This window comes from Chlorocebus sabaeus, chromosome 8 (assembly GCF_047675955.1).
Source record: "Chlorocebus sabaeus isolate Y175 chromosome 8, mChlSab1.0.hap1, whole genome shotgun sequence".
Lineage (NCBI taxonomy): Eukaryota > Metazoa > Chordata > Mammalia > Primates > Cercopithecidae > Chlorocebus > Chlorocebus sabaeus.
In genome coordinates this window covers 2,176,936-2,191,499 of record NC_132911.1, presented here as the reverse complement: position 1 = coordinate 2,191,499, position 14,564 = coordinate 2,176,936, and the positions used below count along the sequence as shown (strand labels likewise).

General features: G+C 50.7%; 1 protein-coding gene across 3 annotated transcripts in view; it reads right to left on the bottom strand.

Annotated features, from left to right (window-relative positions):
- The window catches only part of DLGAP2 (DLG associated protein 2), a 928,742-nt gene that overhangs the window by 196,530 nt on the left and 717,648 nt on the right, over positions 1-14,564 (bottom strand). For all 3 annotated transcript variants that reach the window (XM_037985419.2, XM_073017908.1, XM_037985420.2), the window contains one exon: positions 8,788-8,853. In XM_037985419.2, coding sequence (XP_037841347.2) covers positions 8,788-8,853 — 66 coding nt within the window. The remainder of the gene's footprint in view (positions 1-8,787; positions 8,854-14,564) is intronic.

Here is a 14,564-nt window from a genome sequence, read left to right as displayed (position 1 = left end):
TGGTCATCTGATTGTCCTACACTAGAGAGCCCTTACGTCCATGGAAGATGGTCATCTACTGACAGCCTCTCCGTGGCTGCGTCCTCCAGAGCTGCACTCCTGAAACCTCCTGAATGCACTTCTACACCTGGACAGGTGATGCTGGGTTACCTGTCACAGTGTAAGAGCAATGACAATGATACTAATCATGGTAAAACCCAGCATTTATTGAACACGTGCTGTGAGCCACACCTTGTTCTGAGGTCTTATATTGCCATATTTAATTATCTTAACAAACAAAGAATGAGAAGAACAGGGGAGTTGGGTGAATTGCTCAAGTTCCAGGGGAGGCTTTGCCTGCAGTACCTGCCTCTGAGAACCCACGACACGCACTGCTTCCTGTTTCAAACACCAAGACAGCACAACAGCGATTTCCTTTCTCTCCACCAGCCCGACTGCTGCGAGGCATTGCTCCTGCCAAGGGCTTTCAAACTTTTTGGATTAGATTCCACAGTAAGACGTATATTTTACACCAGAACCTAACACACCCACATACCCACACACACACACCAAAACATGTTCCATTAAACATGTGCCCTTATTATCCAGAGTGTACTTTGGTATTTTCTAGTCTATACTGTTTTTTTTTTTTTTTTTTTTTTTTTTTTTTTTTTTTTAAGGAGTCTTGCTCTGTTGCCAGGCTGGAGCATAGTGGCGTAATATCAGCTCACTGCAATCTCTGCCTCCGGGGTTCATGCTATTCTCCTGCCTCAGCCTCTCGAGTAGCTGGGACTATAGGCGCGCACCACCACGCCTGGCTAAGTTTTTGTATTTTAGTAGAGACAGAGTTTCACCACGTTGGCCAGGATGGTCTCGATCTCCTGACCTCGTGATCTACCCGCCTCGGCCTCCCGAAGTGCTGGGATTACAGGCGTGAGCCACCATGCCCGGCCTAGTCTACATTTTTCTGTTGTATTTTTGTTTCCATGTTAAAATTTGCTGGTAGTGACCTGGTCACTTGAATTCATGGCTCATGAATGAGTTGTAGCCCACGGTTTAAAACTCAGTGCTCTAAAAGAACTGCAGAACAGAAGCCGTTGACAATGTGACAACATTAGGTCCTTAACTACAAGTGATCACCTCTGGAGATCCTCTGAATCCCCGGAGCCCGAGCCTGTGCCCCATTCGCCCATCCGCCCCGTCTTCCCCGGGCGCTTAGTTGGCACTCATGTGCCTGCTGGCTGTGCTTTTAGGGAACACCGTCAGTGCTTCCTGCGGGCACTGGGTTCACTTCCCTCCAGCAGTTGTGGATTCCTTTTTTCTTTCCAACTCCTCCCGACGTTGAGCTACATATGCCTGGGAACTTCCAGGTCATTCCCACTGGCACATCCCACAGAGGAGAAAACACCAGTAGCTGCTGTTTGAATGGATGCCAGAGCGCGTGGAGGCAGGAATGATCAACAGCCACGTGCGTGTGATGGTGGGGGCTTGCGGGGGGTGGCGGGGGTGTTGGGGGGCAACCTGGGAGCAGGCACCGCCCGGCGGGAGGCAGGGCCAGGCTGGAACGTGTGATGTTTAGGAAAAAAGCTGTAGAATGCACCCCAGAAATTCAGATAAAAAACCCCCACATCCTAAGTTTCACAAATGTTAGATATGTGTAACTTTAAAAGTATCTGATGTGTTTGTGCGGATACAAATTTAAAAATGGGCTTGTTAAAATGCAGTGCTTCCTGGAGAGCCTTCCTGCGATTAACTGACACTGACCTTCCACTGCACGTCACGGCCCCTTTCCTGTGCCACAGACCAGGCGTTTCACGTGACCACGTGTTTGATGTCACGGTGGAGAAGGAGCCTTCTCCTCCTGTGGTCATGGTGCTCCCACTGGGCAGTGTAGGAGAGAAAAGGTTGAAGCCCAAACTTCCCAAGAAGTGTGGCAGTGGAGGCTACAGGACGCCTGGGAGGGAGGGTGGTCAGTGGAGGAGGGTGGTGAGTGGAGGAGGGAGGGTGGTGAGTGGAGGAGGGAGGGTGGTGAGTGGAGGAGGAGGGTGGTGAGTGTAGGAGGGTGGTGAGTGGAGGAGGGAGGGTAGTGAGTGGAGGAGGGAGGGTGGTGAGTGGAGGAGGAGGGTGGTGAGTGGAGGAGGAGGGTGGACAGTGGAGGAGGGAGGGTGGTCAGTGGAGGAGGAGGGCGGTCAGTGGAGGAGGAGGGCAGTGAGTGGAGGAGGGTGGTGAGTGGAGGAGGGTGGTGAGTGGAGGAGGGTGGTGAGTGGAGGAGGGTGGTGAGTGGAGGAGGGTGGTGAGTGGAGGGAGGGTAGTGAGTGGAGGAGGAGGGTAGTGAGTGGAGGAGGGTGGTGAGTGGAGGAGGAGGGTAGTGAGTGGAGGAGGAGGGTGGTGAGTGGAGGGAGGGTGGTGAGCGAAGGGAGGGTGGTGAGTGGAGGAGGGTGGTGAGTGGAGGAGGGTGGTCAGTGGAGGAGGGTGGTGAGTGGAGGAGGGTGGTGAGTGGAGGGACGGTGGTCAGTGGAGGAGGGTGGTCACTGGAGGGACAGTTGTCAGTGGAGGAGGGTGGTCAGTGGAGGACGGTGGTGAGTGGAGGACGGTGGTCAGTGGAGGAGGGTGGTGAGTGGAGGAGGGTGGTGAGTGGAGGACGGTGGTCAGTGGAGGAGGGTGGTGAGTGGAGGACGGTGGTCAGTGGAGTAGGGTGGTCAGTGGAGGAGGGTGGTGAGTGGAGGAGGGTGGTGAGTGGAGGAGGGTGATCAGTGGAGGAGGGTGGTCAGTGGAGGAGGGTGGTCAGTGGAGGAGGGTGATCAGTGGAGGAGGGTGGTGAGTGGAGGACGGTGGTCAGTGGAGGACAGTGGTCAGTGGAGGAGGGTGGTGAGTGGAGGACGGCGGTCAGTGGAGGACGGTGGTCAGTGGAGGAGGGTGGTCAGTGGAGGAGGACGGTGGTGAGTGGAGGAGGGTGGTGAGTGGAGGAGGGTGGTGAGTGGAGGAGGAGGGTGGTCAGTGGAGGAGGGTTGTCAGTGGAGGACGGTGGTCAGTGGAGGAGGGTGGTGAGTGGAGGAGGGTGGTGAGTGGAGGAGGGTGGTGAGTGTAGGGATGGTGGTCAGTGGAGGAGGGTGGTCAGTGGAGGACGGTGGTCAGTGGAGGAGGGTGGTGAGTGGAGGAGGAGGGTGGTGAGTGGAGGAGGAGGGTGGTGAGTGGAGGAGGAGGGTGGTGAGTGGAGGAGGAGGGTGGTCAGTGGAGGACGGTGGTGAGTGGAGGAGGGTGGTGAGTGGAGGAGGAGGGTGGTGAGTGGAGGAGGAGGGTGGTGAGTGGAGGAGGAGGGTGGTCAGTGGAGGACGGTGGTCAGTGGAGGAGGGTGGTCAGTGGAGGAGGACGGTGGTCAGTGGAGGAGGGTGGTCAGTGGAGGAGGGTGGTCAGTGGAGGACGGTGGTCAGTGGAGGAGGAGGGTGGTCAGTGGAGGAGGGTGGTGAGTGGAGGAGGAGGGTGATTGGAGGAGGGTGGTGAGTGGAGGAGGGTGGTGAGTGGAAGAGGAGGGTGGTGAGTGGAGGAGGGTGGTCAGTGGAGGAGGAGGGTGGTCAGTGGAGGAGGAGGGTGGTCAGTGGAGGAAGGTGGTCAGTGGAGGACAGTGGTCAGTGGAGGAGGAGGGTGGTCAGTGGAGGAGGGTGGTGAGTGGAGGACAGTAGTCAGTGGAGGAGGAGGGTGGTGAGTGGAGGAAGGTGGTCAGTGGAGGACGGTGGTCAGTGGAGGAGGGTGGTTAGTGGAGGAGGGTGGTCAGTGGAGGAGGGTGGTCAGTGGAGGAGGAGGGTGGTAAGTGGAGGAGGAGGACTTGGTGGCTGAGGACCTGGGCGAACGTATGCCTGGGAGACTGAGGGTGGATTTTGCTACCTTCTTCCTAGACAGAAACTCAGCACATCACTGCTTCCACTATGTCTAGACATTTCCCTGCAGGAAGTAAGTGTGGACAATAAAGTGACAAGAATAGGTAGAGCCAGGTTTTTGTTTTATAAAAGAACACACAAAAGTAAACAAACATCCCAAAGGGAATTCCTGTGAGACAAGATATGTATCATCACTAGAATGAGACGCTGGTACACTTCAATGCTGGGGCGATGATTAAAGCTATGCTGAGGTCCTGTTATATAAAACGTGTTCACAATCTGTGTGCCTGCCAGGTGGAAAGCTCTAAGTATTATTTCAATATTCAGGTATTTCAAAATTACACAGTGTGTACATTTTCTCAGTGTTAGGCTGCATATATAATATGTGCTTAATATTCTTTGATGATTTAATCTGCCTTTTTTTTTCACTTCATTTTGCATTCATTTATCAATGCAAAATTTGGGTCAATATAACAGTCTTCATAGATGCAAATAAATTACCAACTCTTTACAACTGATTTAAATATAACATTCAGGAAAATGAAAAAAAAATGCCATTCTTAGAAGTAACATCTATAATGAGCCAATGTTACAAACGTTACTAAGAGGGCAATTTAATTCTAGTGTGTCTGAAGGTCTTCCCTAGAAACCTCTCTTCTGGAAAAAGTGGGATTTTTCTTTTTCATTGTATTCATTTTGAATGTGCTACATTAATCTATTTTATTCGTGACTTTAATTTTATAGAAAACTTCCTTATCCTCCTATATTTCACAGCCATTTTCCCCATCATAAAATTACTTTTCATACATTACACTCTATGAGCTTCAGAGAACGCACATGCTCTTAGGAGGTAATGGGTAATAACACAGGCGTGGACGGCTTTATTAATTCATCTGGCACTAATGGTATCTTAAGCTCTTCAGCCAATGCCATTCAGCTTTCCTTGGAGCTTTTGGAGACTGAGGGCAGTTGGAAAAAAAAGAGATTGATGCTTTGAAATAGGACCAGAAGCAAATGTCACTTCATTGCTTTATGACTTTAACCGATACCGTGCTGTGAAATGTCCCACTGCATTTTGGAAATGATGGTTACTCATTCACTGTAATAGCATCAAGATCATTATGAAGTGTTTTTAATTTTAATTTGACCCAGTAGAATTATAGATCCATAAATTCGTGATTTGGAAGATCCCTTAAAATCATCATTTAACTCTCTCAGTTTAAAGATGAGGAGATTGGAACACTCAATTCGGAAAAATAAATGTCTAAAATGATGCTATTTGCTCCCAATGTTATTAGGATAGCGTTAGGAACGTAACTCAGATATCCTTCCCACCTTCCTTCCTTCCTTCTTCCTTTCTTCTTGTGTTTTTTGCTTTTACTCTTAATTATCCTTTCATATGTTTTATATCAGGATTCTCAATCCTAGGGGTACATTAGAATGATAAAGGAATAATCCAGGAATCCCGCTTCTGGGTATTTATCTGAAGGAAATAAAATCGATGTGTGGAAGGGGAATCTGCTCCTCCGTGTTCGTTGAGGTGCTGTTCACCGCAGCCAACACGCAGAACCAGCCTCAAGCCCATCAGCAGAGGCACAGATAAAGAAAACGTGGAATACCTACTCGGTCTTAAAAACTGAGAAATCCTGGCATTTGCAACAACATAGATGAGCCTGGAGGACATCATGCTAAGTGTAACACGCCAGGCCCAGAAAGACAGAGGCCATGTGACCTCACTTACACGTGGAATCTGAAAGCACAGAACTCAGAATCAGAGGGTGGAACAGTGGTCACCAGAGGGAGGGTTGGGGGGAACTGGGAGGACGTTGGCGGAAGGCTGCAGCATTTCAGTTAGACGAGAGGAGTGAGTGAGGAGGTCTAGGTACCTACCACATGGTAAATGGTTTGTATCCTTGAAAATTGCTAAGAGATGAGATCTTAAGTGTTCTCACAAGCACAGGATGATGATAAGGATGTGAGGTGGTGAGATGTTAATTAGATGTTAATTAGCTTTATCGACTCGTCTTACAGCGTATACCTGTATCAAGATATCACGTTGTACACCATAAATATACACAATTTATATCTGTGAATATAACTTAATGAAGCTAGAAAAAATATTTTTAAAGTAAAAGAAGAAGTGTTTCTTCCATTTAAAAAAAAGCATCAGGCAAAGAACTTTTAAAGATAACAGTAGCCTTCCTCAGACAAATACATCAGATGGAGCCTGGGCACTGGTATGTTTTTAAACTTTCTCCAGGGTGATCCTGACTGATATAGAACCAGGGTCAAGACCTAATATTTCCATGAACAGGCTAAACGGACTCACTGGAACCAGCGCATCCACCTTCCTCACCAGGTGCACTTCTGCACAAATCTTCGACTCCAGGTCACTGCGCGTCTGCACTCGGCTGTTTCAGCTCCCTGGGCTCACCAGACGGCTACAGCAGCTCCTCCCTCTCCCTCCACCCACGCGCCGCCCCAAGAGGGGAAAGCCAGGCACATGTTTGAGGGTCCTCTCAGCCATTCGTCACCAAATCCTCTCATTTCCTTCTTTCCAAAGCTTCTAACATCTGACCCTTCTCATTCTTACAACCGCCAACCCTCACCCCATGGCAAGACGATAGAGGCAGCTCGCAAAGCACACCCCGTCTCTAAGCAGCGTGGAGGTTCCTCAAAAGGAGGAAGCATCGGTTCACCACAGGATCCACCAATTCCACTGCTGGACGTTTACCCAAACGAACTGAAAGCAGCAACATGGAGACAGAGCTGCACGCCGTGTTCACAGCAGCGCCATTCACAACAGTCAAGGAGAAGTGACCCGGGATCTGTCCACAGAGGAATGGAAACCAGTGTGGTCCATCCACACAGTGCAGTGTGGCTCAGCCTCCAAAAGAAAGGGCATCTGACACATTGACATGTGCAGTAACAAGAAGACATTATGCCGTGTGAAATGAGTCAGTCACTAAATGACAAATCCCGTGTGGTTCCACTTCTAGGATGGCCCTGGAGCAGTCAGATTCAGAGTCAGAAAGCAGGATGGGGGTGCCGGGGCTGGGGAGGGGAATGGGAGCGAGTGTTTCATGGGGACAGAGTTTTACTTGCCGAAGAGGAAAAAGTTCTAGAGACGGAGGTGCTGATGGCTATACAGCAACGTGGATGCATTTAATGCTGCTGAACTTACTTACAAAGGACTAAGATGAAGAAATGCTTTCTGTTCCTACAATCCTGCCTGCACCAAGCCACCCATGTGACATTCTGCTTCCTTCACCCCCCAGCCTCATCCCTTGACGCTCACTTTGTGTAGCTGTGGAATAAACAAGCTCTCAACCTGGGAGTCCAGGGTCAGAATCCGGGCAAAGCTGGCCTCCCCAGAGTGACTCCTGCACTCTTGTTTCAGTTCTGTGCCCCTTGCTGCAGCCTCCAGGTTCTTCTCACTGTGCCTGTGCCCAAGCAGAACCACCCCAGGTACCTCCTGCAGCCCCAGAGAAGGCCCCTGGGGCACGTGGGGGCCACTGCTATGGAGAAGAACTGGCATAGACACAACTAGGGCATTAACATTGTCCAGAGACAGTGCAAAAGGCAGCTGAGCTACCTCCAAAGCCTCAAGAAAACAAACGTCAAATGAGTCACATGCTTTGGAAGCCTCCCTAGGCAGGCTGAGTAGTGAAGATTCATTGCGATGGATTATTACCAGAGTGAGGTTTGAAAAACAGATGCCTAATTATTCCAACACAATAGCCATTGCCGCTTCCTAATGAGAAGTTGAAATACTTTCACTCGTCTATTTCCAAGTGAAGAAAGGCTGTGTAGAACGTCAGTTAGCAACAAATTTAGGACCCAGTTGCAGTGGATAACGGACTGTCATCCTTTAGAACTCTACCCATTTCCATCATCTTAAATTGAAAAGCAAACATTTTTTGGCGGTAGTTTTCTTTAACAGAAATCACAGCTTTATGTAAAGTGGACTCCTTCAATTTTCAGCATTATTCTTTAGGCAAATCAAACCAGCAACAGATGCATTGGCTAAAAGTCCAAATTACGTTTTTAAAAATGCACATTTAAATATAAATTGAACTTGTGATCCATGACCCAGCCCTGAGTGCTGTCACCACAGACAGCCATCAGTGGGTTGAGGAAGAGGCCAACAATCTTTTAGGTTAGAGAATAACCACAGACAGCAAACCTCTTTTAGGCTAGAGAATAACCACAGACAGAGCCACTGATGGGGCTTCCGTCTTCAGCTGTGGTTTGTCGTCGATTGTATTCAACCGTTTGATGTTAAATGTATTCAACATTTCACATCTTTAACACAAGCATTTGGCCTTCTTCTTGTAAGCATAGCTCCATGTCAAAAGACTGATGGCAAATATGGCACCAGCTTTACTGTGCCAGTGGCAGCTCAGAAATGAAATTTCCATGTGATTTTAACCAGCACCGGGGAAAGTATGTCGTGGCAGCCTCTCCCAGGGTCCCTGGAAGGAAGAGCACAGTCAAACTCAGCATCCAGACCCCAGTGTGTGGGGCCAGCTGGAGAGATGAGCTGCTTCCTGCCAAGGAAGGGCTATGTGAAAAATGCAAATATGGGAGCTCCCTGCTTCCTGAGGTTGCTTTGAATACGTTTAGTCACAGAGGAGCAAGGGAAGGAAGGGTCCTTCACCTCTGGAGACATGCATTGTTTATGTGAACGGCTGCCTGAGTTCCTGAGGGCCAGGAACAGCTCTTCCTCACCCAGCACTTCTGTAATGTTTAAAAACTATTATTTTTGGAAAAAAGTAATGTACTTTTTTCCCAATGTACTTCTTCTTAGCTCCCTTTCTAAAGGCAAACATGCTAACATGTGTTTGTGGGAAGGTCCCGATGGTGGGAGCTGCCCGGAGCGTGCCCAGTTCTGTCCGGGCCCCGCCCCAGTGGGGTTGCCAATGTACTCTACCTAGATCCTCTTCTGCCGGCCCCGGAAAGCTGATGCCCGGCTGGACCAGGTCTCCACCTTCTTCCTCTGCAAAGACAGAAACAAAGTCACTCTTTAATGTGTTTCTGGTGTAGACTGCAGTCACTCCCAGCACATCTTCAAAAGCCTCCACACTCAACACAGTTCAAACATGACGGACACCTTCGTATTTCTTCAAACGTCACTGCTCAGAGCCCAGCATTTTGTGCCAGTAACCTCAGGAACAACCACTGTTTTCTGTAAAGCAGCATTGTGACCACAGATGCACATATTTCTCCTACCTAGACACGGACGTAGGCAGTGAGTCCTAATGATTCTCAGCTTTAACTCTGGCCTAACTTCAAATTTATTAGGCCTTATTTGCATTGGAACAGACTTCAGTAAAATCAGCCCACTCTGATTGTCCCTGGTTCCTTGCAGCTGGGTGAGTCCCGTGAGGGCCCCGCGTCGTCCATGATAGACTTTCCTTCCTGTCTAGAAAGCTTCACGCCATTCGAAGCCTCATTTTGCAATGTTCAAAGCCTGCAGTTGTGGTCTTAGTGTTTAATATTAGTTCATATTAGGTCCACTTTGACCAAAACACTGATTTCATTTCCCTCTGTTGGGAGATCACCCAGGTCACTGGCATTGATTTTCCATTGTTCACTCTGTGCTAACAGAAAAGCAGACATCACTTTCTTAGAATGATATCACCATGGGCTGTAAAAGGTCTTGGGGTCACTGAGCACTGTCTTCCCTCCATGTGTGGGGCAACAGGGACCTGGGGAGACAGATGAGCTTGTGATTTTATTTAACTGGTCCCTGGGGAGCTGGACTGAGCGCCATCCAGTGGCTCTCCTCCCGATGGGCTCTGCCCAGGAAACCAGGTGCCAACTCTCCAGGCCGCCTTAGTTTCTACCTGGCTGCAGAGGCAGTGTAGACACAGCCGAACCCCGGGGAGGCTCTGCCCAAGAAACCAGATGCCAACTCTCCAGGCCGCCTTGGTTTCTACCTGGCTGCAGAGACAGCGCAGACACAGCCGAACCCCGGGGAGGCTCTGCCCCACACCAGCCACAGTGAGAGGGTGGGGAATGGCCTGAGGAGGCGGACAGGGAGCATCAGATAAGGCAGCATTTGGCACCATGTTACACATGCCCTGTAAACATGTTATTTATGGGGCACGTATCAGAACGATAATGTACACACATCTTTGTCGCCACTTTGGCATATGTGCCCAAAATATAATTATAAATATGACTGCAGGTTCAGACTCTAGGCATGTATTCACACATACACGGGTTTCCAATGTTCATGGACAGGCTTTGAGGCACATCTCACATTTGTCCCCACCCCCGACCCAAGTGTTAGATGCAGTTAGCCAGGCTGTAGCCTGCAAAAGGATTTACTTCAGAACATGATGCTGGAACCACTTACACTGCTGTCACCACCCCTGATTCAGCAAATCGGCATCTGCTGTTTTCAGTGAGTTGACAGAAGGTCAGGAAAGGAAGATGACAGATTTGGAATGTGAGATGCTGATGAAGAGGATACAGTTGCCTCTCAGGTAATGTGAACTAAGATTTCATTTTATGGGATTGCCCAGTTACAGCTTTTTAAAAAATATACATGTATAAGAAGTAGCTATGTGAATTAGGTTAAGTATTTTACAAGACAGCTCATTCAAATGATTTAACATAACTCAACCCCATTTCTTTAAGGCTAACAGCACTTTTTGCATATACTTTAAGTTGCATCTTTCAGCTAATGAAATCCATCTTCCAAATGCCCACATTAAGTATAATATAAAGCCACAGACTGGAATGGGCTCATTCATGTAAAAATATGATGCACAGTTCTAATTAAGTACAGTTTCCATGGAGACCATCATCACATGTGTGAGTAATGTGAGAACAGAGCATCCAGCTAGGTGAGAATGGAATTTGGGGATAAACTAAAACAATGGACCCTCAACCTCCGCCCTCCTTATGCCCGAGTTTCAGCACACATGCACACAGAGACAAGGCCGGGCTCTCACCGGGTGGACTTGAAGGATGGGCCAACATCACACAGTTGCAATGACAAGCATGGGCGCTCTACTAACAACACCAGCAGCAGCAGGCATGGAGTTTAGCAAAGCCACGTGCTTCACACAGAGCACAAGCTTGGTCTCAGAAGCCTGTGCTTTGCTCGAGGAACACACCTAGTTATCTTGAGAATGGCACTTCGAGGATGAGGCGTGGGGACGTTTGAAGGTCAGCCCTTGAACTGTAGGAGTACAAATGCTTTGCTGCCTGATCTCCTCCCACCCGCCCTTGCTGTTTATCAGATGAGATAACAGGAGGTCCGAAGCCGCGTGGCTTGGGCAACACCATTCAAAGTTAAAAATCCAGCATGGCCTCAGAGTACATGTATGGAAGGTTTCCGAGTGTGGTGTGGCCTTCCAGCTGGGAGAGCTTAATGTAGCATGTGTGTTGGTATAACTATGGTTACCATCCTTCCTTATCTAACGAGGCTTTGTATTCCCCCCCTTCTCGGAGGTTCTCTTCTCGTGGCTTCAGTCACCTGAGGTATGGAATGAGTGATTTTGAGAGAGACAACGAGATCACATTCACATATCTTTTATTACAGTAGATTGTTATAAGTGCCGATTTCATTATAGTTATTCAGGTTACTCTCCTACTGTGGTTAACATACCAGCTGAGCTTTATCATGGGTGCACAGACACAGTGAGTTCTGCACTCCGGCTTTCTTCTTCTCTTGCCCAAATTCCTATCCAGGGGGCCTGGGGAGTCATGCCCTACAAACCATGGGGTCTCACTAGAGGGGTTTTCTTCACCTGCATAGCGTGGCTCACTTTCCAACCTGACTCTGGCACCACATCACGTGACAGATAAAGAAGGAAATAAAAATATTTCAATCCCGAATGTGTGGGTTTTTTTTTTTTTTTTGGCCATATCTTGAAATAGTCCAGGAAAATCTATGTTCTAAAGAGTATTCCCTTCCTTTCCCTACCTTTTCCCAGATCCAGGAGAGAACTGACTCTGGTAAGAAGCACTTACCATCCATCCCCTTTGCAGCCTGCTGCCGGGAGGCCTCCTCTGCACAGTGGGAACCGTGTCTCCATAACTCCTTATCTTCACCCAGACATTGCTTTCTACGGATTCTAGGTCTTTAGACAATAATTTAACTCTTTCAACCAACAGCCAGTCGGAAAATGTTTGACTCCATAATGACTTGGGAGGCCCCACTTCCAGCTGTCCCGCCTTTCCAGACCCAACCAATGTACATCTACAGGTATTGACCGATGGCTTATGTCTCCCTAAAGTGTATAATACCAAAAGCTGTATCTCGACCACGCTGAGCATGTGTTCTCAGGATCTCCTGAGGGCTGTGGACTGGCCATGGGTCACTCATATTTGGCTCAGAATAAATCCCTTCAAAATACGTAATTTGACTCTTCTTGTTGACAACAGGAAAAATATACCTACAAGTGCCGGCACTGGCTGAGGTTTCAGGCATCCGCTGGGGGTCTTGGAACATGTCCCCGTGGACAGAGGGGACTAGGGTACTTCTACCACCTTCCCATCCCCAGTCCAGAACCCTCACTAGGCAAGAACGCTGTTCGCCTGGACAGGCCATGGGAAGAGCCATGTTCTCCTCCTCCTCACATCTTCAGCATCTGGGACAGTGGGGGAGAAATGTTAATTACCATCTCAGCCACCTTAGAAATGCCCTTATCTATGCTTAAAGAGACACAAGAACCCTCGTTCTTTCCGTAGATCTCTCTCTTTCCTGGTCTCCTCCTACGAGGGAGGAGAGCAGTTTGCTCCACCGACCATGGGAAAGATGGGCCGCGGGGCCTAGGAAGCCAGCTTGGCTGCCGTCATAGAACCACAGCTCCGCCTGGGCGCTGAGACCTTCTGAAATCAGGTGACGGAGCTTCCTCCACCTGGCGTCCTTATTTCCCACGGTCCAAACGGAACACCTGCCAGGGAGAGGCTCGGTGCCGACCCAGCCCCTGCCTGCGCTGATCATGCTGCGACACTGACAGCGCCGACCTCCCACATCACGTTTCCGTGGCAAAACCAGACACGTGCCTTCCACTGAGAAGTGCTGGGAATCACCCATTCACGCGTGGGATGCGTGTCTGTCTTCACTGGAGAAACACAACTTTCACCACGGCCACTCCGGGTGGGGCGTCCTCACTCAGGCCCCTCACTTCAGGTCCCTTCTGGCAGAAGGCGCTTCAGGAGTCGCCTTTCTCACCTGCCGGAGCTCCATGAAGGCCGCGCTCCGTAACGCGTGGGAGACCGTGAACCGTGTTCCCTCACGCGTGACCCGGAGACCCCGTGAACCGTGTTCCCTCACGCGTGACCCGGAGACCCCGTGAACCGTGTTCCCTCACGCGTGACCCGGAGACCCCGTGAACCGTGTTCCCTCACGCGTGACCCGGAGACCCCGTGAACCGTGTTCCCTCACGCGTGACCCGGAGACCCCGTGAACCGTGTTCCCTCACGCGTGACCCGGAGACCCCGTGAACCGTGTTCCCTCACGCGTGACCCGGAGACCCCGTGAACCGTGTTCCCTCACGCGTGACCCGGAGACCCCGTGAACCGTGTTCCCTCACGCGTGACCCGGAGACCCCGTGAACCGTGTTCCCTCACGCGTGACCCGGAGACCCCATGAACCGTGTTCCCTAATGCGTGACCCAGAGACCCCGTGAACCGCGCTCCATATGGCGTGACCCGGAGACCCTGTGAACCGTGTTCCCTAACGCGTGACCCGGAGACCCCGTGAACCGTCTCGGGGGAGCTGCAGCAAAGTGGTCGAGCGATTCTGTGCCTGGTGCTTCCACGGAGTCCGCACCCCGCCCTCCCCCAGCACCGCACCCCTCCGGGCCCAGCAGCGGAAGCGTGGATCGCGTGTGTGGTGCCTCGGGTGCCGCCTGGAGAGCGCGGACCTGCCCCGCGTGAACACACAACACAGGCGCACTTTCTAGCATTTCTGATCACCCTTGAGCTTCAGAGAAACGGCTGTCCTGCTCCCCTGTGGCCCAGAGGGGTCTGGTGGGTCTGAGGGTCTGTGACAGCCCTTAGTGAAGCACAGGGCGCCCTGAGCACTGTGGGGTACCCACGTTTGCCTGCCTTTGCTAAGTGATGAGTCGTTTCAATGTCACAAGCTGCTCACACTTCCTGGAAGGAAGACTCCGGCCATGCGCCTGGAGAAAGGAAGGAAGTGGGACGCTTCCCAGAGCCCGCCCTCAGAGACCTGGGCCCGGGTGGCTGCACCACCAACACTTTGCAGTGAGGAAATCAGCGCCAGAGAGGCAGAGCGCAGATGCAGAGGACCGAGGCGCAGACAGACCTGCGGTTCCGGCCCCCACAAACCTCCAAGTTCAGAGGCGCAGACAGACCTGCGGTTCCGGCCCCCACAAACCTCCAAGTTCAGAGGTGCAGACCGACCTGCGGTTCCGGCCCCCACGCACTCCTCTCGGTGCCCCCACAATCCTCCAAGTTCAGAGGCACAGACCGACCTGCGGTTCCGGCCCCCATGTGCTCCTCTCAGTGCCCCCACGAGGCCCTGTGATGCTTCCACCAACACCACAATGTCTCATGTAGAGATTCTGCACTGACCTGTGAGGGGCTCTCCTGAGTGATGATGGAGGGAGGCAGAACACGCCCCCAGTGAAGAGGCAGAAGAGATGAAAGAAATGACTGTGGGCAAGCGAGTGACCGAAGGGCCATGTAGCTCCAGGGTAGACTTACTGGCAAGAAGAAACC